Raw genomic sequence first — 13,300 nt, 5'->3', positions numbered from 1 at the left:
AAGGGTAGTCTCTTTAATAAATGGTGATGGGAAAACTGGACAGCCATATGCAAAAAAATGAAACTGGACCACTATCTTACACCATACACAAAAATTAACTCAAAATGGATTAAATACTTGAATACAAGACCAGAAACTATAAAACTCCTACAAAAAAACATAGGCAGTAAGCTCTGTGACGCTGCTCTTGGGGATATTGTGTTTGGATATAATTCCAAAGGCAACAAAAACAAAAATAAAACAACGGGACTATATCAGACTAAAAAGCTTCTGTACAGTGAAACAAACTGTCAACAAAGTTAAAAGGCAACCTACTGAATGGGAGAAGACATTTGTCAATCATATATCTAATAGGAGTTAATATCCAAAATACAAAGAACTCGTACAGCTCAATACCAACAAAAAATAAAAATAATCCAATTAGAAAATGAAGAGGATCTGAATATACATTTCTCCAAAGAAGACATGCAGATGACCAACGACAGGTGAGCAAATGCTCAACATCACTAATCACAATGAGATATCACCTCACACCTGTCAGATTTGCTATTATCAAAAGAACAAGAAATAACGAGTGTTGGTCAGAAGGTGGAAAAAACGAAGCTTCACATACTGTTGGTAGAAGTGTAAATTTGTGCAACCACTATGGAAGACAGTATGGAGGTTCTTAAAAAAGTTAAAAATCGAACTAACATATGATCCAACATTTCCACTTCTGGGCAATTATCCAAAGAAAAAGAAAACAGTAACTTGATATGTATCCCTATGTTTTTTGCAGCATTACGTATAATAGCGAAGACATGGAAATAACCTAAGTCCATCCACAGATGAATAGACAAAGACGTGGGAGGGGCACCTGGATGGCTCAGTCAGTTAAGAGTCTGACTTAGGCTCAGATCATGATCACATGGTTCGTGAGTTCAAGCCCTACATTGGGCTCTATGCTGACACTCAGAGCCTGGAGCTTGCTTCAGATTCTGTGCCTTCCTCTCTTTCTAAAAATAAAGAAACATTAAAAAAAATTAAAAAAAAAAAAGATGTGGTACATGCATGCGCAAACACATGCACACACACAACAGAATACTGCTCAAATAAAAGAATGAAATCTTGCCATTTGCAACAATATAGAAGGACCTACAGGGTATTATGCTAAAGTGAAATAAGTCAGGCAGAAAGACAAATACCACATGATTTCACTTATATGTGGAATCTAAAAAATAAAACAAGCAAACAGAACAAAACTAAACTCATGAAGAGAATACATTGGTGGTTGCCAGAGGGGAGTGTGTGTGTGGGTGGTGAAATGTTGGAAGAGGATCAAGGGGTACAAACTTCCAGTTATAAAAATAAATAGAGCACTGGGGTGGCTCAGTCGTTCAAGAGGCTGACTCTCGGTTTCTGCTGAGGTCATGGTTCGTGGGTTCCAGCCCCACATCTGGTTTCACACTGACAGCATAGAGCCTACTTGGGATTCTCTTTCTCTCACCCTCCCTCTTTTGCTGCCCCTTCCCCACTTGCACTCCCTCTCAAAATAAACAAACAATTAGAAAATAAGTCAGAGAGATGTAATGTACAGCATGGTGACTATAGTCAATAATGTATTGCAAATGTGAAAGTTGCTAAGAGTAAATCTTAAAAGTTCTCATCACAAGAAAAAAAATTGTGTAATTTTATATGGTGACAGATGGTAACTAGATATACTATGGTGATCATTTTGCAAAGTATACAAATATCCAATCATTATATTATACACCTGAAACTAATATAATGTATGTTAATTATACTTCAATTTTTAAAGTGCCTCCAAAAAGGTGCCTAAATATTTATAAAATAAAATCTTTTAGGGATCACTAGAAATGCCGTCCTTTTTGAACATACATCCCTTCTCTTTAAACAAAGAATTATATTTTCTAATAAATAGCAAATGGTGAGAAATTTTGGAATTTCCACAATTAATATTTTGGGGAAAGACTTATGATGGGTTATTTTATTTTTTGTCCTTTGTCTCTTATATCAAATACTTTCTTCTGTGAAAAGAGCTGTTGCCCAAAGGCAACATAAAAGTAGCCTTGAGAACAAAGATAGACCAATTTGCTCCCGCCCACCTCCAGGAAGTAATTAAGAAGGCCCAGAGTAACTCTATGCAATACAAAGGCCAGATTCACCAACAAATGGTTCGGATGCTATTTGGGTCATTTCAGATATATGGAGTATCTCATTCGAGTTACTTCAAAGAACATCAAAATTAGTATGAAAAAAAATTAAGGCATGTGTGTAAAGAGCATTGCACACATTAGTTTTGTTTTTTTCTGTAAGTTTTTCTTGGAGTGCTACAAATACTTTAAATATCCAAGCGGAATTGGAAAAAAATTATATACAAAGGACAGACATTGTTTTTAATTTACTCTTTTTTAGGTAGTTGAAAGACAAAAATCCCTGAATGCCAGTTGGTGATGTGTGCCATACTAATACTACTATATCATCCAATTAAAAAGTGCATTAATCAGGACAAAGGGCCAGGTGTTTGTTCTTTACAGTAAAAGGACATCAAAAAGTCAAAAGAAAGTAGTTTTCAGGACTGAGGAATTACTACCTAACTCTAAACTTGAATATACCAACATTCTGCATTTTATTCTATAGGAAATTTGCAAATATGATGCAGTATACTGAGACTCACACTGAAAATCAATCACATGCATTTTCCACCAAGTAATGAAAAATAGTAAACCACTCATTAAAGTTTTAAAGGTTATTTCCAAGCATTAATGTGTCCATGTATGTCGGTGGTAGAACCTTCAAAGGTACCCTTAGTTGTCAATATTTAATATTTGAATGAAATTTAAAAATGTTGTCATGTCATGATGTATTTGATCTCTAAAAAAATCATCTGTAAACCCAACTTAAGTGGATGATTTTGTTTGCACAAACCTACTTTGATGACCACTTGGGAATATGGTTATAATTGTGCTTTTGATAGATCAAAAAGAGTGAAAAACATCTCCACATTATACTTTATTTAAAATCAACAAAATGATCAACACAGTTATAGGTAAATGGCAATTCAGTACATTTAGTTGGATAATATTTTTAAAAGTCACATATTCACAAGTACACAGATCCTTTCCCAACATCGAACATTTTAGTCTATGTAGTCAAAGTCTTCTGGAATTCCAAAATTTTTATCAATTTTATTTTCTTCCAAACCAAATTTTCTTTTCGCCCAAGATTTTATTGCAAATATATTATCTATAAAGAAAATCGAGAAATACTTTTAAGAATTGAAAACACAATCATAAAACATTTCAAATATAATTATATTCTTTTTTGTTACTTCTATTACTTTCAGAAGTATCAACATAAGAATTTTGCTGTACTTTCAAAAGTCATGGCAATTAATTTCAGAAGAAAATAATTAGTATTTTAAGTAACCAAATCGCATATTTAAACATTCAGCAAGTTAGTTGCCAGCAAAAAGACTACCTGCATTAAGAATAATCCAAAAACAGGGAAAGGCTAACAATGGTGTCTCTTCCACATTTCCACAGCACAGGCTGGGACTCTGTTACCTCGGGAATTACAGTTGCTCCTGTTCCCAGAGGGTACACATTCTCTCCAGAACTTTTTCCCTTCCCCACAAATAATAATGGTTTCCAGATAATCAGTCCAGCGTGAGGGAGTATGGGTGAAGAGAACAGAAGGTAGTTTGCCTATTTTTAGACAAAGGTAGGCATAGATGTAGCCTTATTGTCCTCTAGGTGGGATTTAAATGCATTTTGCCGCTAGAAAAAAAGTGTTATATTTACTTAAAAGAATTTATCCCAAGGAAACAAAATAAATTGTGTACAAAGATTTATGGTTAATCTTTACAGCAGTGTAATAAAAGAAAGCATAAAAGCAATCTAAATATCTAAACTTTTGGAAGGGCATCTCTGCTCAGGCAGTGAGGGAAGCAGGGTAATACCAACAGGCTCACAGTGCCTGCACTTGGAGAACGGGGTGACTGTGAGGTTTCTGTGTGTTTTTTTCACACATTTTCTCTAACGTATACACACCACCTTTACAATGAACATGTTTTATAAAGAAATGATGGTGCGAAGTTTTCTGGTTCAGAATATTTGACAAAATGTTAAGTGCTGTATTGATAGTGATAATGAGGGGTTAGAAGAGGTTCCTCTGGAGTGTCACAGGCTGAATTGTGTCACCTCCTCCAAATTCATATTCAAATTAATTGTAGTCCTAGAATCTAGTACCTAAGAATAGAACCTGGGTCTTCAAAGAGATGATTAAGTTAAAACGAGCTTGTTAAGGTGGGCCCTAATCCAATCTGCTCGGTGTCCTGATGAGAAAAGGAAATGTAGATACACTGATATCATGAGTATGCACAGCAAAGACCATGTGAAGACACAGGAAGATGGCCACCTACAAGCCAAAGACACCTCGGAAGAAATCAAACCAGCTAACACCTTGATTTTGGCCTTCCAGCCTCCACAAGTGTGACAAAATAAATTTCATTTGTTTAAGCCACCCAGCCTGAAGCACAGGCTCACCTCATTTTATTGTACTGTGCAGACAGTGCGTTTTTTACATACTGAAGGTGTGTGGCAACTGTATGTTAGCAAGTCTATGAGCACCATTCTTCCAACAGCATTTGCTTACTTCAGATATTTATTATGTCACATTTTGGCTAATTTTCACATACTTGAAACTTTTTCATTAGTATTATTATATTTGTTATGGTGATCTGTGAGCACTGATCTTTGATGTTACTATTGTAATTGCTTTGGGGTGCCACAAACTGTACCCATATGAGACAGCGAAATTAAATATTTTGTATGTTCTGATGGTCCCACCAACTGGCTGTTCCCCCATCTCTCTCCTCTCCTCAGACCTCCCTATTTTTCTGACATACATTACTGAAATTAGGCCAATGAATAAACCCTACAATGTCATCTAAGTGTTCAAGTGAAAGGAAGGGTTGCACATCCCTCATTTTAAATCAAAAGCTGGAAATGATTAAATTTCATGAGGAAGGGGTGTCAAAAGCCAAAAACAGGCTGAAAACTCGGCCCCTTGTGCCAGACAGCCAAGTCGTGAGTGCAAAGAGTTCTTGAAAGAAATTATAACTGCTACTCTGATGAACACACAAATGATTAAGAAAGTGAAACAGCTTCATTGCTGATGTGGAGAAAGTGTGAGTGGTCTGGACAGAAGGTCAAAAAAAGCCACAACATTCCGTTTAAGCCAGAGCCTAAGCCAGAGCAAGGCCCTAACTCTCCTCATTCCTGTGAAGGCTAGAGAGGTGAGGAAGTTGCAGCAAGAGTTTGAAGGTAGCAGAGGTTGGTTCATGAGGCTTAAGGAAAGAAGCCATCTCCATCACATGAAAGTGCAAGAGGAAGCAGCAAGTGTTGATACAGAAGCTGCAGCAAGTTACCCAGGAGATCCAGCTAAGATAATTCATGAAGGTGGCTACACCTTCAATGTAGACCAAACAGCCTTCTACTGAAAGAAGATGCCATCTGGGACTTCCGTAGCTAGAGAGGAGAAGTCAGTGCCTGGGTTCAAAGCTTCAAAGAACAGGATGACTCTCTTGCTGGGGGCAAATGCAGCTGGTGACTTTAAGCTGAAGTCTGTGTTCATTTACCATTCCCCTAATCCTAGAGCCCTTAAGAACTCGGTTAAATCTACCCTGTCTGTGCTCTATAAATGAAAGAAAGTCTGGGTGACAGCAGCACATCTGTTTACAACATGGTTTGCTGAATATTTTAAGCCCGCTTTTGAGACCTACTGCACAGAATAAAGGATTCCTTTCAAAATATTACTGCTCATTGGTAACACACCTGGTCACCCAAGAACTCTGATGGAGATGTAGGAGATTAATGTTGTTTTCATACCTGCTAACACGACATCCATTATGTGGCCCATGGATCAAGGAGTAGTTTTGACTTTCAAGTCTTCTTTTTTAAGAAATACACTGCAGAAGGCTATAGCTGCCATAGACTGTCATTCCTCCGATGAATCTGAACAAAGTAAATTAAAAACCTCTGGAAAGGATTCACCATTCTAGATGCCATTAAGAACATCCATGATGCATGGAAAAAAGTCAAAATATCAACATTAACAAAAGTTTGGAAAAAGTTGGTTCCAACTCTCAAGGATGACTTTGAGAGGTTCAAGACTTCAGGGGAGGAAGTAGCTACAGATGTGGTGGGAATAGGGAGAGAATTATAAGTAGAAGTGGAGCCTGAAGATGTGACTAAATTGCTGCGGTCTCATGATGAAACTTCAACAGATGAGGAATTACTTCTCATGGATGAGCAAAGAATGCGATTTCTTGAGATGGAATCTATTACTGGAGAAAGTGCTGTGAAGATTGTTGAAATGACCAATAAAGGATTTAGAATGTTACACAAACTTAACTGATAAAGCAGCAGCAGGGTTTGAGAGAAGGGACTCCAATTTTGAAAGAAGTTCTATTGTGGATAAAATGCTAGCAAACAGCATCACACGCTATAGGGAAATAATTCATGAAAGGAAGAGTCAATCAATGTGGCAAACTTCATTGTTGTCTTATTTTAAGAAAGTGCTGCAGCCACCCTGACCTCCAGCAGTCGCCGCCCTGATCGGTCAGCGGCCATCAGCATGGAAGCAAGCCCCTCCACCAGCAAAGATTACAACTCGCTGAAAGCTCAGATGATAGTTAGCATTTCTTAGCAATAAAATTTTTTTTAAGTTTTATTTTATTTTATTTGAGAGAGAGACTGTGTGAGTGGGGAAGGGGTAGAGAGAGGGAGAGAGAGAGAATCCCAGGCAGGCTCCAGGTCACCAGCACAGAGCCTGATGCGCAGCCTGAACTCATGCAACCGCAAGATCAAGACCTGAGCCAAAACTAAGAGTCATATGCTCACCTGACTAAGCCAGCCAGGCGCCTCAGCAATAAAGTATTTTTAAAGTAAGGTAAGTACATTGTTTTTTTAGACATAATGCCATTGCACACTTAATACACGTAACTTTTGTATGTAGTGGGGAAAAAAATTCATTTGACTTACTTTGTTATACTATTCACTTCATTGCAGTGTTCTGGAACCGAACCTGCAATATCTGTCAGGGATGACTATATTTTATGTTACCCTTAATAAATTAATACCTGCAGTTTGATCACCTTTAAAAATACTGTTTTAGGAAGTTTAATTCCAAGTATCAAATAATGATAACTAAATGTTTGGAATGAAGTTTGTTTCTAAGTGAATACTACTACATCAAATAGAATAACATTAATGAAATATCCCCAATTCTTTCAATTAAAGTGTAATCGAATAACAACAGAAATTAAAAAATGAATCTTTATGTAACAATTTAAAACTAATCTTTAGTTTTCATGAGGACCTAAGAGAGACTTCTAATAACATGAGGCACTCCAGAATGATCTGTTTGGTTTTACTAGTGTCTGCATCACCATCCATTCTTGTCAATCACAGTCAAATACTTACATAGGACCCACTGCTACATAAAACAGGGATTAAGTGTATTACAGGTACTTGATAATGTAAAGAGCCTATGCCTTCAAGCTGACACAAGATTAGAGAGAGAAAAATCAATTTATTACTAAATAATCCCAAAGTGTTATGTATGTTAAAGAGAAAAGATCAAGTATTATGTGCACAGCACCCAGAACAGGCTCCAAAAGCACAGAAAGATTTCCAGGAAATGAGAGAACAGATACAACACTGCAACTTCAAACCTGGATCAGGACAGAAAGAAAGAACTCACCACAGTAAGACTACAGGCTTTGTACGAAGGAGGTGTGGGTTCGCATGAGAGCAAGAAACCATTTTATTATAAACTTCCAAAGATTACACTTGATCTTAGCCAAAAGGCGAAGAAGCAATTAAACCTCCAAAGATTAAAACAAACAAAAGAACATATAAAAGCCCAGCCACAATGCTTGATGGACCAATTCAAAAAGACTGATGAAGAACATATCTCGGGCTGCTGGATGTCTACCTTCAAGACAACGTCACCTAAAATCTTAACAACTGATTTCCTGTCAAATAATTTTCCTGTTATGTAGAAATTTTTATAAATGGATAAAAGAAAATAGGTGTGTGTATGTGTGTCTTAAAGAAAGAGCCCCAAGACTAGTAGAATTTCTGTTAATTTCTATGGTGGTATACCCAGTATATATATAGAAACAGGATGGCAATAGCATGCATGACTCTGTTTATGATCTCACAACATCTATCCCCCCCCCCCCATTCACTAAGATGCCTCTCACACACAGTCATAACTTCAGTATGTTAATTATGAAGGTTTTATAAAATTTGTTAAATCACATTTAAAGTATATTTAATGCCATAAATCATTTAGATGTGATATTTCTATTACATTTATATCCTAAAGTAATCTCTCATTTTATAAAACTGAAATACTAAATTACTGAACAGTAAACATCCTCTATTCTAGATACATTTTAAGGACCTTTTTAGGAAAAAGGAAAACCAAACCCTAACTAATAATTACAGGACAATCTCTGGTTATAAGTATTAAAGATGTTTTCTTTTTGCTTGTTTTGAAGACAGGTTGATTTTCTGAGGTGCAAGTTGTTTTAACTCCATATTCTTATCATAACACTTTTCTGTTGGAAGGAGAAAATTGTAACTTCAGATGGAAACATGGTTCCTAACAGCTGTTTCTGCTGTGCTAAAAATATCTTCCTTCCTATATGATTTTAAAAGTTTTAGGTTCGGGTATCTGGGTGTTTCAGTCGGTTAAGCGTCTGCCTTCACCTTCGTAAAGCATCCGCCTTCAGCTCAGGTCTTGATCTCATGGTTTGTGAGTTCGAGCCCCATGTCCAGCTCTGTGCTGACAGCTCAGAGCCTGGAGCCTGCTTCAGATTCTGTGTCTCCCTCTCTCTCTGCTCCTCCCCTGTTCGCACTCTGTCTCTGTCTCTCTCAAAAATAAATAAACATTAAAAAAAAGTTTCAGGTTCTTTCTAAGCTAATAACGTTAGGGGAAAAAGAAGTTGTTCAAATTGTTCCTTTTTCTCATCATAACTGGAATTTTGTGATCAAGTGGAAAATAAAAGCATTTTTTAAGAGAATGGGAAAAGGGGAGTATTTGTTCATCTCTATGTCTAATGTTGTGCTAAAGGGCTTACAAACTGTTTTTATTTAATCCTCTCAAAATGTAAAGTACATATAATCTACAATGAAGAAGCAGGTTCAGAGAAGTTCAATAAGTCATACAGCAAAAATAAGGAACACAATCTGGATTCCTTGCAAAAGTCAAGTTCTTCCCACCATGCACACAGGCTGCATGTTCCTGCTGCTTACTGAGCTGTTTTGCTGAGAACTATTGGGAGAAATCACTTTGTGACTCTTGTCTTATTTTTAATCCACTTGCCTTTTTTTCTCACTCAAAATTTTGTATTTCTCAAATCCATATGATATCACTGTATTTATTATTTATTTATACTTACTGGACATACATTTCATTCTTCTCTTTTCTTTAATGGGAGCTTGCTGTTTTTACCCTCTTCTTTCCTTATCACTAAAGCATTACATTATTTATGAAATGTATTACTTTTGTAATAAATAAGATTGCAATTTTATTTTTGAGACAGAGAGAGCATGAACAGGGGAGGGGCAGAGAGAGAGGGAGACACAGAATTGGAAGCAGGCTCCAGGCTCCGAGCCATCAGCCCAGAGCCTGACGCGGGGCTCGAACTCACAGACCACGAGATCGTGACCTGAGCTGAAGTCGGACGCTTAACCGACTGAGCCACCCAGGCGCCCCAAGATTGCAATTTTATAGGAGCCAATTACACTGATTTTATCAATCTACTTAATTCTAAAATAGACAAGGAAGAGTGCTTTAAAAACATTTTTTTTAAATGTTTATTTATTTTCTGAGAGAGAGGGAGAGTGCAAGCAGGGAATGGGCAGAGAGAGACAAAGGATCCCAAGTGGGCCCTGCGCTGACAGCAGAGAGCCCAACGTGGGGCCTGAACCCACGAACCGTGAGACCATGACCTGAGCTGAAGGCAGATGCTTAACCGACTAAGTCACCCAGACACCCCTAACAAGAGTGATTCTTTTTTTTATTATTATTATTAAGAAATTTTATGTTTATTTATTTTGGAGAGAGAGAGAGGGAGAGAGCATGCACGCACGCACACAGGAGAGGGACCGAGAGAGAGAGAAGGAGACACAGAATCCAAAGCAGGCTCCAGGCTCTGAGCTGTCAGCACAGGGCCTGATGCAGGGCTCCAACTCGCGAACAGGTAGATTATGACTCAAGCCAAAGTCGGACGCTTAACCGACTGAGCTACCCAGGCACCCCAGGAAGAGTGATTCTGAAACATTTTGTGACATACAGAGGCCTGGACATGGAGTCAGGAAACCTCGTGCAAATCTTTGTACACCCAGTGACTAATCACCTTTGACTCAAAGCAGTCACTTTAAATTTTCTGGATCTCTGCATCAATACAATCTTACCCATACTCTCCCACAGAAACAGAATAAGCATGAGTAGTACATGTGAAGGCATTATAAACTCTTATAACAGGATGGTAAAATTCAATTACCATTACATTATAATACTGGAAAAACTTCAGTGTTAATTTGTAGACAGGTTTTAACAATACTAATCATACCTGTATATAAATGACAACAATCACTATTTATGAACTTTCTTCTAAACTTTAAGACATAGAGAAAATGCCTTATTAATTCCCATTTCTTAGAACGTCTCTAGTGTAGACCAGAGGATACATCCTTTGGCAAATGGGTTAATGAGGCATTTATATGAAAGCAGGTATACAGAGAAGATAGTATCATGTAGTGGGTTAAGAGCTCGGATTCTGGATCAGAAAAGCTGTATTCTAATTCCTGTTCCATTGCCTAGCATCTGTGTCACTGTGGGCTTCAGTTCCATCTCTAAAATTAGGAATGATAATCCTATTTACCTCATAAGATTGTTGCAGAGAGAAAATGAGAATGCACCACAGATACTCTTTACAATGCCTGGCTTATAGTCAGCCCTCAACAAATGTTAGCTATTATTATCATTAGCAAGAAGACAAATCTTTCAGATTCCATGAAACTCTTAAAGTATCTTGCATTAATATAAGGAAGGTTAAGTGATTAGCCCAAATGGCTTATCTAGGAAAAATTACACAAAAGTTAAACTCCAAGCAATCATTGGTTTTACAAAAATATGTTGTACGTTTGAAAATGATTCATGATAAGATTTAAAAAAAATAACCTTAAGAAAACAAAATGATTGAATATATAAAAACAATACATACAGTTCTGAAAATGTCTCTTCTTGAACAGAACTAGGCACAATTGCTTCTGCATGTCATCATAGTAAGTGTGGAGAAAGTTTAACTATAGCTTATCGGTGCCATAATACATACCAGTCCATCTATTAGCGGCTTCTTTGGCTACTTGATTTGCTTGACCTGAAAAAAAGTATATATATGTGAATCATCATCTTCATCTACTTACAGATTCATTTTTTACATGAGTAAAAGTTTATACAAATAAAACTCTATGTAAAAAGCTCAAATTGTGACAGGGGCGCCTGGGTGGCGCAGTCGGTTAAGCGTCCGACTTCAGCCAGGTCATGATCTCACGGTCGTGAGTTCGAGCCCCGTGTCAGGCTCTGGGCTGATGGCTCGGAGCCTGGAGCCTGTTTCCGATTCTGTGTCTCCCTCTCTCTCTGCCCCTCCCCCGTTCATGCTCTGTCTCTCTCTGTCCAAAAAAAAAAAAAAACACGTTGGAAAAAAAAAAAAAAAGCTCAAATTGTGACATATCATATCCCACAAATCTGCTCAACTCCCCAAAGAAATTTTAGATAGCTGCAATTATATTAGTCATGAATAGCCATGACTGTAAACAATTAGTTTGAATCACTGAGTCATGAATGTAAACAATTTCCTTTTCATAAATGTCCATTATTATTCTACTTGTTCCTTTAACGTTTATTTATTTTTGAGACAGAGAGAGACAGAGCATGAACAGGGGAGGGGCAGAGAGAGAGGGAGACACAGAATCAGAAGCAGGCTCCAGGCTCTGAGCCATCAGCCCAGAGCCCGACGCGGGGCTCGAACCCACGGACCGTGAGATCGTGACCTGAGCTGAAGTCGGACGCTTAACCGACTGAACCACCCAGGCGCCCCTCTACTTGTTCCTTTAAAGATAACATAAGTTTAAGTGAGATGTATTTCTCAGTTTACAGCATCAAGAGGATAAAATAATTTGAGTTTAACAAGAATTTTAGATTATATATATTAGATCACAATAAACCTGACCTTTAAAAAATTTAAGTCATACAGTAGCCGCAGAGGAGGAAATATTTAATTTATATTTATACATCTTGCTATTAAATGTATCTGTATCTATGTCTTTCAAGTTAATCTACACAGCACGTAACAATTCCATGATCAACTGAGCATAAATATTATTTATTATGACATTTATTTATTGAAAAATAATTTTTATACTACAGAACTCACCATATTAAAGCGTACAATCCAGTAGGTTTTAAAATATTCACAGGGTTGTAAACCATCATTATTTTCCAGTTTTTTTTTTATGTTTCAAGTTTTTATTTAGATTTTTAGTTAGTTAACATAAATAGTGTAATATTAGTTTCAGGAGTAGAATTTAGTGATTCATTACTTACATATAACACCCAGTGTCCATTTTTTTTATTATAGCCATCCAAAGCATGGTGAAGTAGTATCTCATTTTGGTTTTGATTTGCATTTCCCTAATAACGAATGATATTGAGAACCTTTTTAAATGTTTATTGACCATCTGTATATTTTCCTTGAAAAAATGAATCCTTTGCCCATTTCTAATTTTTTTTTAATTGTTCAGTTGTAATTTTTAAAAAAAAATGCATATATACATTTTGGATATTGGACACTTGTCAGATACAAGATTTGTAAATATTTCTGTAGATTTTCTTTTCACCTTTTTTTAAATTTTCATTTTCATTTTTTTTAATTTTTTTTTTAATGTTTATTTATTTTTGAGACAGAGAGAGACAGAGCATGAATGGGGGAGGGTCAGAGAGAGGGAGACACAGAATCTGAAACCGGCTCCAGGTTCTGAGCTGTCGGCACAGAGCCTGACGCGGGACTTGAACTCATGGACTGCGAGATCATGACCTGAGCCGAAGTCGGCCGCTTAACCGACTGAGCCACCCAGGCACCCCTCATTTTCATTTTTTAGAGAGAGAGAGAGAGAGAGAAAGCACATTTGGGGGAAAGACAGAGGGGCAAAAAGAATCT

At 37.1% G+C, this 13,300-nt stretch overlaps 1 protein-coding gene across 1 annotated transcript in view; it reads right to left on the bottom strand.

Annotated features, from left to right (window-relative positions):
• Positions 1-2,993: 2,993 nt before the first annotated feature.
• Positions 2,994-13,300, bottom strand: part of MND1 (meiotic nuclear divisions 1) — a 62,289-nt gene continuing 51,982 nt past the window's right edge. Inside the window, exons 7-8 of the mRNA XM_060653966.3 lie at positions 11,417-11,461; positions 2,994-3,246 (exon numbers count right to left, since the gene is read on the bottom strand). Of these exons, the coding sequence (XP_060509949.3) occupies positions 3,140-3,246; positions 11,417-11,461 (152 nt within the window). The 3' untranslated portion in view covers positions 2,994-3,139. The remainder of the gene's footprint in view (positions 3,247-11,416; positions 11,462-13,300) is intronic.

Source organism: Panthera onca, chromosome B1, assembly GCF_046562875.1.
Source record: "Panthera onca isolate mPanOnc1 chromosome B1, mPanOnc1 haplotype 2, whole genome shotgun sequence".
Lineage (NCBI taxonomy): Eukaryota > Metazoa > Chordata > Mammalia > Carnivora > Felidae > Panthera > Panthera onca.
Note: the sequence above shows the minus strand (reverse complement) of the source record. Positions and strands in the feature narration are given on the sequence as shown.